At 39.0% G+C, this 14,134-nt stretch overlaps 1 protein-coding gene across 3 annotated transcripts in view; it reads left to right on the top strand.

Annotated features, from left to right (window-relative positions):
* Nucleotides 1-14,134, top strand: part of phip (pleckstrin homology domain interacting protein) — a 178,013-nt gene that overhangs the window by 150,384 nt on the left and 13,495 nt on the right. For all 3 annotated transcript variants that reach the window (XM_059982360.1, XM_059982361.1, XM_059982358.1), the window contains exons 30-33: nt 573-728; nt 2,719-2,839; nt 8,886-9,011; nt 12,021-12,096. In XM_059982360.1, the coding sequence (XP_059838343.1) occupies nt 573-728; nt 2,719-2,839; nt 8,886-9,011; nt 12,021-12,096 (479 nt within the window). The remainder of the gene's footprint in view (nt 1-572; nt 729-2,718; nt 2,840-8,885; nt 9,012-12,020; nt 12,097-14,134) is intronic.

Here is a 14,134-nt window from a genome sequence, read left to right as displayed (position 1 = left end):
TATTCCCATTCCCATTCCAACATCTTGGTCCATGGCCTGCTCTTTTCCCATGTTCACAGTGGAAGAACACCTCATATTTTACCTAGTTAGCCTCCAACCTGATGGCATGAACATTGATTTCACCTGATAATTTTTTTTCACTTCCCTTTCCCTTTTCTTCTTTGCCCACCTTGGCCTCTTGCCTCTTCTCCTCCTGCTATCCCTCCTTCCCTTTCTCCCATGGTCAACTCTGCTCTCCTATCAGATTCCTTCTTCTCCAACCCTTTATCTTTCCCACTCACCTGGCTTCAGTTATCACCTAGCTAGTGCTTCTTCCCCTCCCTGCACCTTTTCTTCTGACATCTTCCCCTTCCTTTCCAGTTCTGAAGAAGGGTCTCAGACTGAAACGTCGACTGTTTATTCATTTTCATAGATCGTGCCTGACCTGCTGAACTCCTCCAGCATTTCATGTGTGTTCCAGATTTCCAGGATCTGCAGGATCTCTTGTGTTTATTATTTTATATGAATTGCTTTTTTTCAGTCAAGTAATTAATATAATTTCTGTTGGATCTACAATGTGTGTTGTATTTCAGCTGTGTTCCCCACTGAGCCAGGGTCAAGTGTTCCATTGACGGCTGCTGAACACAAGGTACAATTGTACAAATCTCAGGAAGGAGAATGGGGCTGCAGAAAGAGAGATGAAGAATGTAATAGAATTAATGCTGGGATCAGTCAACTCATAACTCTTGGTATGTCCTAATGCAATAAAACAAAAGAAATTAATTAAAAATAACATCTGGCATGAAATATGAAGCTTTGATCCATTTTTAAATTGATTTCACTACCTCCTGTTCTTAAGTCCCACCTTCACCCACTCAACTCACTTAGATGTTTTGTTCCAGGAGGCAGTCACACTCTGTAGATTCTATTACCAGATTGACTAATATTCCTGAATTGGAAATTTTAGCAATAGAAGGGAGTTCATCTAACTTCAGTCAGATTGATGTGCTAGATTTGTTGATGGGTTTGTGTACAGTGAGAGGTTAAGTAGGCCAGGTCTGTACTCTCTTTTAGTTTAGAACAGTGAGGCGTAATTACATGAAAATTTATAAATTCTTATAAAGCTTTACAGGTTAGGTATAGGAATGGATATTCTCAAAGCTAAAGAACTTGATCCAAGGCTTGCAATCTTAAAGTAAGATGTTGGGCTTTCAGAAAAGAGGAGAAATTTTTTTCATACTGAGGGTCCTGAATTTTAGAAATTCTCTACTGAAAAGTGGTTTGGAAGCTTAGTGCTGAATATCTTCAAAAGTGAGATTGAAAAATTTTTGGATGCTATGGAATCACACGACATGCAGACAGAAGATCAGTTCTGATGATAATGAAGCAGGTACAAGGGGCCTAAGTGACCTAATCTCTGTTTATATTCCTACGGTTTAACTTCTTTCAGTTCATTGATAACTTAAGTCGGAGCTAAGTGTCACTGGCAGGAGCTGTTTAAAGTCCTTTAATACTGTTTGCTCTGCATCCGAAATGCAAAGGTTTGCTGGGGTTAACTTTCCTTCATCCTGACTATTGCCAGTTGTTTAAAAATAATGTACAGTAAGAGTAAGGGGGTAAAATGAAACCTAAATCCTCAGTACCTTCCTGGCTTTAAAGTACCTTTTCCTATGGTAAGTGCCCAGTGTAGTTGGAGCTACCCTTTGTTGCTTGTTGAAGTTTCATCTTGAAATAGATGAAATCCAGTCCTCCTGCTGGGTAGAGTTGGGCTTAATTTTGGAGGCAATCCCGCTGAACTAATTTGCACCAAATTTCTGCTGATATCTGAATTTGCGCTTGGGAAAAGTAAAATCCATCATCTTGAGTTACAGTGAGCTGCTGATGTAGTTTAAAAGGTCAGTGATGTCTCAGTCAGATTGCTGCCTCGTGGCTCTTGGTATCCTGACTTTGTATTCCGCTTGAACTCTCGAAAAGTTCCTCTTGCTAACACTCACTCTGTCATTCTATCATTTCCTGGCAGAGTTACCTCACGTTCAGATACTACTGCACCTAGCATCACTTTATATACAGCACATACAATCAGTTTGTGTATGTAGATCAATCATTGTGTTTTATAGGATTGCTTTTATATTTATTTATTGTTTTTTATGCTGAATGTTTTGTTAATGCTGTATTGAATCTTTTAGTTCTCCTTGACACTTGGCATTCTTTCATACACAGTAAGCAATCTCGAATCTTGGGTTCTGTGGCATTTACCTGTTCTTCCTTTGACCCTAAAGGTGTGCTAGTTGATAAATTAATTAGCGGGTGTAAATTACTACTGTTGTAGCTGGGTTTGAAAACTGGGTGGAATTGATTGGTATGTAAGAGAGAATTAGTTAAAAGAAAATAAGTGAGAAGAATGGGAATTGGGGAGTACTCTGAGAGAGGATATAGAATGGTGGCCTGCTCTATCATATGAAATTAGTACAGGCGAAAAAGCATGCTGCTGAACTGATAATTAAAAAATAATCTGCAGAGTGCCATTTTCTTAAATGAATTAATATATAGCTCATGCATTTCATTCATATCTAATTTTCAACATTGATCTCATCTGCATGAAATGCCTCCATAAGGAAGGTATAGATAAGTTTTTTTTAATTGCAGTCTCTATTCTAGGCATACATTAAATTAAACAAGGTGAGATAAGTAACTTACTGTATATTGTGAATAATGCAAACATATACAATCTCTTTTCAGATATTGCTGCTCCATTTGTGGCACCTGTGGATCTCCAGGCTTATCCTCTGTATTGTACAGTTGTGGCATATCCCACAGACCTCAACACAATTAAAGAGAGGCTAGAGAATAGGTTTTACAGGTGAGTTTGCAAACCTTTATACGTGGGTGAAAGCAAAAATGCATTGATAATCACAGTTGCCAGCATTTATTGTAGCTCTCTATAACATGGATAGTTAACTTGGTGATAAAAATTCTAATGTCACTTTTGATTGAGATTTCAATCCAATTGCTGTCAGCTATTTAAGTGAAATATCCTCTCCCAGCAGGGGAAAGAAACAACTTAGGCATGCTCCCAGTGTCCTTCAGCACCTCTGGTAACTGAGATAAGGCATAGATGTATGAATATACAAGAGTATGGAATAAAAGGTCAAAGGTTATTACCCAGTGTTTCATACAGTGATGTTATTATCTGAAGTTTGTACTGGAAAGTTGCCCTGAGATATTATGAAGCTATTCATGCAGAGGTAATATAGATAGACTAAATTTAACGGCTCTGGCTCGGATACGTCTCTTGTTTCATTAGCAAAGTGATTGACGAATATAAAGGGAAAATATCTCTTTGACAGTAGATAGGAACTGCCTGCAGCCTAGCAAGTCAATTCTTTTTACTGATGGAGAATATTTGAAATAGAAGAATAGCTAAAAGTGTGAACTGTGAATAATTGATCTGTATTTGTCAAAAAGTTTTGTCACTGTTTATATTTTCTCCAAAGAAGGCATTAATTGCCAATGTTCACTTCCTGTAATGTCCTCTGTCACTCTGATCCTCTAAGACATTTTTTTCCCCCTCCATTTTTGGTTTCCTGATCATCTGAATGTAGTTGAATTCTCTGCTAGTAGAGTGACTTTGGTGTACCAAGTACCATGCCCTAGGATTTCTTCCCTAAAATTTTACAGCTGTGTCTTTCTCTATCTTAAGCAAATTCTTTGTCTAAGCTTATAGTATTCTTTCTTGCATCAGCTTAAACGAGGAGATCAGGAATCGAAAGATTGAGTTTGTGAGACTAATGTTCTGAGTTCTGTATATTTCATTGAAAGGAGTATTGTAGGAAAGGCAGATGAGCTCAGGATATGGATCAGCACGTAGAATTATGACATTGTAAACATTAATGAGACTTACTTGCAAGAGTGGCAGGGCTGGTAGCTCAATGTTCCAGGGTTCCATTGTTTTAGATATGATCGTATAGATGGGATTAAATCAAATCAAAATCAAACAAAAGTAATTATCATTCAAACTATATATACATAAAGCTGAATCAGATAGTGTTCCTCGGGGGCCAAGTGCAAAACATTAAAGATGGCAAGCAAATATTCAAACATAGCAAGTAACATAATCGAAATAGCGAGCAAAGAAGCGTGAGCAAAGGTGGAGGATGGCATTACATCTCAGGGAGAATGTCATGGTGGTGTTCCAATAGGAGAGCTTGCATACTGTGACTATAAGGCTGAAACGGAAGAATAACAAAGGGATGACCAAGTTAATGATTTTAAATTGGAAAAAGTCCAATTTTGATGGTGTCAAAAAGGATTTGGCAAGTGTGGATTGGGACAGACTGTTTTCTGGCAAAGGTGTGCTTTGTAAGTGGGAGGCCTTCAAAAATGAAATTCTGAGAAGATGGATTTATATGTTCCTCTCGGAATAGAAGGCAAAGATAACAAATTTAGGGAACCTTGGTTTTCAGATGTTGTGGCTCCCGTAAAGAAAAAGAAGGCGCACAGCAGGTGTAGGCAGTGAAGGAGCAAATGGGGTGCCTGAGTAGGAGAAATGAAAGAGGAAGTGAAAATGAAATTTAAGAAGGAAATCAGAAGGCATGAGGTTGCTTTAGCAGACAAGATAAAGGACAATTCCAAGGGCTTCTTATAGAAGTACTAAGAGCAAAGAGCTTGTAATGGATCATCTATGCATGGAACCGAAAGGGATGGCGGAGGTCTTAAATGGATCTTTTTGAGTTTGTATTTACTTGGGAGATGGACATGCAGCCTATATTGAGACAAAAAAGCAGTGAGATCATGGACTCTTATACAAGGTGCAGAGGAGTAAGTGTTTGCTGTCTGAAGGAAAATTAGAGTGGATCCCTAGGTGTTCCCTTGGACCTTGGGAAGCCAGTACAAAAATTGCAAGGGCTCTACCAGAGATATTTAAAATGTCCTAGCCATGGGTGATGTGCCAGAGGATTGGAGGCTAAGTAATGTTGTTATGTTGCTCAAGAAAGGCTCTAAGAATATACCAGGAAATTATAGGCCGGTGAGCCTGACATCAGTATTAGCAAGTTATTAGTAGTCATTCTAGGGGACTGGATAGACAGTGGATTTGGGTTGATTGGGACCAGTACATTTTGGCCGAATTAAGCGACTGCCCCCATTAGTTGGTTTCATGGAAATAGATTAAAAGGTACATTAAAAAAAGGCAAACTACCGTTTAACTGTGTAACAAATTATGTATATAACTGAAATACAGAACAAATGTGAACATTTCAAATGCTACTATAATACTATTAAACTGTGTGTTAGTTGCTAATAGTTATCGATGGAGGAATACATCCAGTGTATGTTCCCATTTATGGGCTATCCAGGGATGGGTAGCACCTCTGGTGAAGGGGCTTGTTGTGTCCATTCTGGAGCTGCTCACTCACCTTTGGACCCCACCGGACACTCCGCTGTCACATGTGACTCCAAGTAGCTGTTTGCATGCAACAGTGGCCACACCATGGTACATCACTTTGGCAAGCAGGCTAAACCAGGTGAGGGTAGCTGGTGGATCTCAGAACTTGCTGAAATAGGGCCTGTCTTAGCCTGTGAAATCAGCTGCAGCAGGCTTGGCGTATAATCTCAACAGTGAGATCTGATGGACATGAAGACTGCTCTGCCATGCTTTGTGGAGAGCGAAGGGTATGATAAGGTGCAGAGAAGTCATGGATGTCCATTGCAAACAATGAAGACCTCAGTTGGTGGACTATTTGAACCACTGGACCTGGAATTCTGAGGTCCAGAGAGTGGAACTGGTGCAGTGCAATGGTTTTTCCACGTTTAAAACTCTCCCACACAGGTTTCACTACCGTAGTTGGATAGGATGACCAACCAGCACACTGCCGTGTTCCTTTGACTGACTGTAAATGAGCAACATTTGCGAAGACACCTAGTACAGATAATGGGCTGCCTTACTGATGTAGTGATATTATTTCATTTTCACTTCCGGCCTTTTCTGGCACTTTCAGGCCTAAATTCTAAATTGTTTTCCTGCTTATTTTTTGCCAATTATTAGTGGTAAAAATCACTACTTTTTGAACACAAGCACACACAACTGAGGCTAGTTGGAAACTATTTGTCCACTATCTTTCTGCCTGTTATGCCACTGGTCTTCTATCTTTGGTAGTGTTCAGGGCTTCCTTCATCATGTCAATAGCTTCCTCTCAGTTTTCACGACTGCCAGTCATGCAAGTCTCAGCTGGAGACTCAGGAATACCAGCACACTCGGATGAAGAAGGATTTTCAATGCTGCTTCCATAACAATATTGTCATACCAGTCAGGGTTGTTAGCCCTGAGTTGAACCCCTGAACCAGGAGGGCCAGTGGACCACTCTTAGTTCAGCCTCTTCTCTTTAACCTGTTTGGCATGGGTGACCCTACCAAAAACCAAAGCATAATGCTCCAGTCAACATAGTTCTCCGGGGCTTTGGGGTACGTAAGCCTGCAAACCCTTCGACAAGCTTGTGGTACTCTTGGAGTTTGGCCACAGTCTCCTGTCCTATTGATCAGCATATTGTCCCAAATAAACAAAGGGAATATTGGCTATTTTCTTGATTAGGTTTTGTCCTTTAAGAGTTGTCCCAAATAAGTGGCTGCCTTGATTAACCGACAGACCAATTAAGCGGAATGCACTGTATAATAATTTGCATAGACAGGAACTGATTAAGGAATAGTCAACATGGCTTTGTGTGTGGTAAGTCATGTCTAATCAAACTTATAGATTTTCAAGGAAGTTACCAGAAAAGCCGATGAAGGCAAAGCAGTGGAAGTTATCTACGTGAACTTTAGCATGGCTTTGACAAAGTCCTGCAGGGGAGATTGGTCAAACGGGGTCAATGGTTTGGCATTCCAGGTGAGATAGTAAATTGGGTTAGACATTGACCTAGCAGGGGAGTTCAGGAAAAACTTTTTTCACCCAGAGAGTTGTGGATCTATGGAATGCTCTGCCTCAGCAGGCAGTGGGGGCCAATTCTCTGGATGCTTTCAAGAAAGAGTTATATAGAGCTAGAAAAGATAGTGGTGTCAAGGGATATGGGGAGAAGGCAGGAACGGGTTACTGATTGTGGATGATCAGCCATGATCACATTGAATGGCGGTACTGGCTCGAAGGGCCGAATGGCCTACTCCTGTACCTATGTCTATTGAATCTCACTGTTTCAGAAAGTCTCTTTATGACTCGGTCTACCCCATGCCACCTAGGAATTATAGATCTGTATTCCTAGATCCCTTTGCTCCACTGCACACCTCAGTGTCCCACTGTTCTCTGTGTAATTTCTATGCTGGTTGGTCCTTCCAAAGTGCAAAACCTCATACTTGTCTGTAGTAAATTCTGCCATTTTTCAGCCCATTTTCCCAGCTGGAACAGATCACTTTGCAAGTTTTAATAGCCTTCCTTGCTCTCCACTACATCCCCAATCTTGGTGTTACAGAACCTCGAACATTACAGCGCAATACAGGCCCTTCAGCCCCTGTTGTTTTGCTAATGTTTTAAACGACTCTTAGATCAAAGTAACCCTTCCTTCCTATATAACTCTCCATTTTTTCTATCATCCATGTGCCTATCTAAGAGTTTTCTAAAATACCTCTAACGTATCTGCCTGTACCACCACCCCTAGCATGGTGTTTCAGACACCCATCACCCTGTGTAAAGAACTTAACCTCAGACATTCTCCATATACTTTCCTCTTGTATTATCTATTTTCACTCAGGGAAAAAGCATCTGGCTCTCAATTCTATCTATGCTTCTTATCATCTTGCTCACCGCTCATGCTCTTGCAAATTTACCAGATTATCGTCCAAGTTGTTAATGTACATAAAAAGTAACAACAAGGCCAGCACACTACTAGTCACAGGCAACTTACCTACTGTCTTCTCCTGCTAAGCCAATGCTAAATCTAGTTTATTACTTCATCCTGAGTGCCAAGTGACAATCAGCTGGACCATCCTTCCTACAGGACTCTGTCAAAGGCCTGGTTAAAGTGCATGTAGACAACATTCACCACCTTGCCTTCATTAACTTTCTTTGTAACCTCATCAAAAAACTCTATAAGGTTGGTTAGATGCCCTACCGTACACAAAACCATGTTGATGATCCATAATCAGGTACTGTTTATCCAAATACACATGTTCTGTCCCTTAAAATAACTTCCAAACTAGGTTGTTAATGTTTCTGTGGAGTTCATCAGGCTACTTGCAATATTAGGGCAATATATAAATAAATACATGCTGTGACACTTTTGCTCTCGAGATTCTCTTTGGCACAGTTTTAAAGAGAGTTTGGTGGCAGTGTTTCCTATGAATCAGAGATCTTTTGATTTAGCTTCTGCTCATGATTTGAGCATATTGAAATCTATTTGCTTTGTGATATATTTTAATAGATATTAAAACAGTAGTATTGCATCTCTTGTAAAAATTACAGCGGAGATGAAATAAAAGTTTGTGCTAATAAATTTTACAATGTAAAATTCCCATCATGACTATGAATTATGATATGAATATTAAAAGTTTGGAGAAAAGCCTGACTTCCAGTCCACATTGACTTTAATATTGTGAAAATGTAGACATTCTCTTTTGTTTGTTGTCATTTTATTGCCTTCCATAAACAACTGCAACAGTATGTAATATATGATTTCCACTTAGCTATTTAAGCTTTTATTTCCTTTGTTTAGTTTTGGTTACCACTTAACAAGGTATGTGTGAAAATAAATTTTATTTCCTCACTTTTGATTTGATATCACCCTGTTTGCAGAAATTTCCAGAAGTACCAATAATTATCCCTGCTTGGATATATCTCCTGTAAGGAGTTGCCTGTGCTCATAAATGGTTTTTATGTAATCATTTAAGATTCTATGCTGAAGCAACATGTTGCTGTTTTTCAGACGTATGTCATCACTGATATGGGAGGTACGATATATTGAACACAATGCACGTACCTTCAATGAACCTGGAAGCCCTATTGTTAAATCTGCCAAATTTGTCATCAATGTCCTCCTGCATTTCATTAAGTAAGTTTTATTTTGATATATATGTAGGAATGTATTGCAGCTAATAAACATAACTTCTGCCTTAAAGTGAGGTACGTTGTTTTGTCTATAATGTATGTGTTATATTTGTACATGGTCAGTTCAAGTTCAAGTTATTTAACCTTCAACAGAAGATCCAATAGTCGCACACAAGACACTGCACATTTAATTATGATAGCAGAAAAACATACAGTAACAAAAAAAGTAACAATATAGCCCAAGTCTCAGAGTTATAGCCTGTAGATTTATGGTGCATGGATGATGCCATGCAGCCATGTTTCTGTAAGAACAGCCTACAGCACTTCCTCACATCTCACAGTGCAGTTGCAGATGAACACAATCCAGTTTGTCTTCCTCAGAGCAAACACCAACGGGAGGGGCCAGTCATTAACCCCGAGGCATCAACGAAGGCCTGGTCTGCCCCACAACCGAGGCCATGCTGCTCCCCTCACCTTCAGTCTCGCCAATGAACCAGTGAATGGGACTCTCAGTATTCTACATTACCAATGTCCAGCAGGGTCTTGCTACCACAACAAAAACGTCCAAGACAAGCACTCGCACCTTCCATTGGACCTATGCACTGCCACTAATGCCTTCTTCCCCAGGTGGCTGAAGTAAGCTGCAACAGAGTGCGCAACAAGTCCAGCTCTACCGCTGTCGAGCAGCTCATTAGTGGGGTAGACCTGCAGTGCTTTGTGTTCTCAATATCCAGCACAGATCTTGCGATCATTAAAAAAGTCATAAAGGACAAACAATCACACATTTGGTTGCACCTCAAAAGGCCGCTGCGTTCGAGTATGCTGCCATCTTACCAGAAGTATCATCGTCATCAAATTATAATTGAACAAGTTTACAGAAAAATACATGAGAGAAATATAAGAATGAGAAGCAGGCGAAGACTATCTGCTTTGTCGTTAATTAAGATCATGGCTAATCTACCTCAGCATTTTCTGCAGAATCCTTATTTCCTTTAATTTACCTAAGGCCCATGGAAAAATTATTAACCCCTGCTTTGAATGAACTTGATGAATGGACACCCTGTAGTTCTCCAGGATTCACTACACTCTGAGGGAAGAAATTTCTCCTTGCCTGAAATTTAAGTGGCCCACTCCTTGTTCTGAGAGTAACACCTCAGTTCTAGACTCTGCCACCACAGGAAACACCCTCTCTGCATCCAACATGTCTTCCACATTTTAATGGCCTTGCCTCCAATTCTTTTAAATTGTAAATAATAAAGACCTAAGAATCCAAATCTCTCTTCATACAACAAACTTGCCATCTTTGGAATTGGTCAAATGAATTTTCACTGTACTCCATGGAAGACAGGTATATACTATTTTTAGAATAAAAAAGGATCAAAGTTATCTCAAAAGTACAGTACAAGGCCCTGTGTAATTTCAATAATGTATCTTTATTCTTGTACCCATTTGTCATGTATTAAAAGTAAATGATAGATCACTTTGCTGCACCTGAATGTTGGCTTTCAGAGACTTTTGTACACCCAAGTCCCTTTGACTATCAACATTTTACAACTATAACTATTTTAAAAGTATTCTGATTTTCCATTTGGTGCACCATTTGATTTACAACTTTGTCATCAGTCATTTGAGAGAACAGTATATATTCTTCACAGGGAATTCCATTATTTTCTTTGGTGCAAAGAAGGAAAGATGGCTCTATTGTGTCCAGTTTTTACTTTGTTTATACTGTAGAACTTCCCTAAAATTTTGGCTTTCAAAATAGTTGGTTAAAAATTTCTGAAGAAGTAATTATATTTATTTCTGCTCTTAAAACTGTCCACTACCAGCACTTAGCAGAAGATCTCACTTCCAAAGTTGATTGATTGCAGCTTTTTGTAATACTTAACAAACACACTATGAGGAACTTCCTAGGGTTATAAAATACGTCATAAAAATGCTATGTAAAAGGACTATAACTTAAATTTTGCATCTTCATAATATTTTATATAATTATTGCAAATTCAGTTCTATAATAAATCTTATAATTCTTTTCTTTGTGAGATATTACCGTCCAGGCTGAATTTACTTCCTATCCATAATCCCACTAACTGAAAATCATCTGTGTCATGGAACTAGAGCCTCATTAATGCATAACAGTGTTGTATCTGGATGAACAAAGCAGCATCTGTAGCCATTTGTTTAGTTGCTGAAATACTGAATTTTTAGCTTTCAGGTTTGTGTAGCTTTTGTAGTTGAGTAAATTACGTATTTAGTTTACATCCTAGTACATTTTGAAACTTCTCAAGAAGCTCTTAACAAAGACCAGCCATTTGAATGGTTTCTGTTGCTCTCCTTCAGTGCCTATTGGTAAATAGCTCAAAGACTCGAGAACCATTATCAGATAACTTCTCTTCATGCATATGTCAGGACCTTCTCTCAACTAGAATTTTCCTAGAATTGAATTCCAAGATTATTAGAATGTTTTTCTGGTCCATTCAGCACTCCAGCATAGAGATGATGGAGAAGATATCCCAAATGATTCCAGGAGTAGCATTAGAAAGATACTAGATTTGATGCCAGTTTTATCCCAAGGATAAATATTTCTTAGGTTATTAACTTAAGTATCCTACATGTTAAATACTCAAAAACTGGCCAGTCAGTACCTTTCTACTCATCAGTAATTTATTATTTCACTTTATGTTTCATTGTGTTAAAATGTTTTCTTGCTCTTAATTTATGATTCTCATAAATAATTGAATAAAAAATACTTGAACTCCATACCTAGCATATTTAAATTTCTACCCTCAGGTAAAGCGGCTCAGTGCAAAAATATTTACATCCTATTTCCAAACAATGTTTGAAATGTAAATTATGAATCTTCACAGTCTACCATATCTAGGTTTCTAGAATATCACTGTATTCCATTATTACCTTTCTAAAGATCTCTGAGCTGTCAGTAGTCCTTTGTTTGATGGACATTCCTTCTGACTGTATCCTATTATAACTTAACCTTAAACATTTATTGCTGCAGAGACCAGAGCTGTACTGATATCCTACCATTTTATAATAACCTGAAGAAGAAAATGATGTCAGATGACGATGATGAGGTAAAATAAGTCTCTAAAATTGAACAAAATAATGTGCAAAATAAGTACCATTAAATGTAAAAAAAATACCCAGCTTGATTTGATGGACTCAAGCTAGACGTAATGGTGTCCATTCTGTTCAGAGTTGCTGGATTTAATGACCAGTCATCCCGAATATATCTGATTTCATCTGGGGCACCACGTAGGAAGCAATAACTGAATTTTGACTGTCTAGCCCAGGCATGGGCAAACTACGGCCCGCAGGCCATATGCGGCCCGTTAAGCTTTTTAATCCGGCCCGCAGAACTTGATGAAATTATATTAATAAACCTTGTTAACGTTTTCTCCCCGCAATTCTGGCATTTTCCCAATAGATGACGCACTCTATATACATTTGTGGCGACCCATTTCCTGGCACATCCGAACCGGCTCACAATTAGCCAGCGTTCCGGCTAAGGGAGATAGCCTGCGGGGATTTGCGAGCACAGAGCTTTGGAGCCTCTACGCAGGGGGGCAGGTTGAGGGAGGCTTAAAAGTGAGGCTGGGGATTTCGAATAAAGTTTTTCCTTCGACTGCAGTTACCAACTCCATGTTGTAATTTTAGCGCTGCATGTAGCACACCGCTACACATTGACCTTTGTTGAGGTGCAGCGTATTACTCCACATTTGCGCTTTACTTTTTGTTCGGCTCGACCTATTTGTGTGAACAGGCGTTCAGCGTCATGAACATCAACAAAGCCAGCCACAGATCCAAGTTAACTGACCAACACCTCAGATCCATCCTGAGAATCGCCACAACAAAACTAAATCCAGACTTTGATGCGCTGGCTAAAAAGGGAGACCAACAACACTGTTCCCACTGAAATTAAAAATAAGTTTCTTCGTTGTGTTATGTAAAAAAAATGCATTTGAAAATATTTTTTTCAATAAGCCTTACATGTTACATGTCATTTCTGTTAAGTGATGGACATGAGTAGTGTGCAGGTGCACGTACGTTCTCAAAATAAAAAATGCGCTCCAGATCAAATAACGCGCTCCGCATACTGGCGCGCTCTCACTGTTCTGTCATTGTGTGGGTTGTTGTTGAGTTTTGGCACAGGGGACAATTGAATAAGAAGGAGCAGGACAAGTAGACCTGCATCTCCTACCGTTTTTGAAATAAAGACAGTCAGGAGGAGAGTGATGATGATAATATCTTGAAGGATAACAGAATTTTCAGTACTTTAAAATAATAACTGTTACTATTAAAAAAGCTGTATTTTATTCATTTAATTTTCAGTGTTTTAAAAGTCATTTCAATAAATAGCTAAATACCATGGGACTTCAAAGACAGATATTTTGTTGTAATGCATTTGTTCATTTTCAATTGAAATTAAAGCACATGTTTTCTACATATCCCATGATATTTTATTTTCTCTTATGAGGTGTATTACCGAAACACTCCGTCCATCTGCTCCTGGTCCGGTCCCCCTGTCAAATTTTAGAACCCTTTGTGGCCCTCAAGTCAAAAAGTTTGCCCACCCCTGGTCTAGCCTCAAACGACATTGAAGGAAAATAGTCTAGATTTTTAATGCAGATGACAGTCTAGTAATTCCCTGCTTTAAAATTTACATGTTAATGTTTTGAGCAAAAGATAGAATCAGACTCTGTAATACTCTGTGGTTAAAAAATTCCATCATCATTTGTTAGTGATTGCGTAATGCATAGTTGGGATTTGTACTGCTTACATTGCCCATTCCAATGTTCAATAACTTCAAGTTAGTATTTTTGAGGATGGTTAAGTAGGGTTTTGTTTTGGGTTGTGTTACTGCCTCAATTAACAGATCAATAGTTCTCAGCTTTTCTGAGCGTGAGCTCCATCTGCTAACAGTCAATATAATATGCACCATTTCTCCCCCCTCCCACCCCCCCCCCCCAGGGAAAAAAGCCAATGCCTACTGACTGGTAGTTTGACCAGTTCTTTTTAGCTACTTTCTTTTCACTAAATTGGCATCATTATTACACTTAATACACCCCTTTAATTTTGGCGTTCCCATCCTCAAAGGGTTCCTCACTGCAG

Source organism: Hypanus sabinus, chromosome 10 (assembly GCF_030144855.1).
Source record: "Hypanus sabinus isolate sHypSab1 chromosome 10, sHypSab1.hap1, whole genome shotgun sequence".
Taxonomy (NCBI): domain Eukaryota; kingdom Metazoa; phylum Chordata; class Chondrichthyes; order Myliobatiformes; family Dasyatidae; genus Hypanus; species Hypanus sabinus.
Note: the sequence above shows the minus strand (reverse complement) of the source record. Positions and strands in the feature narration are given on the sequence as shown.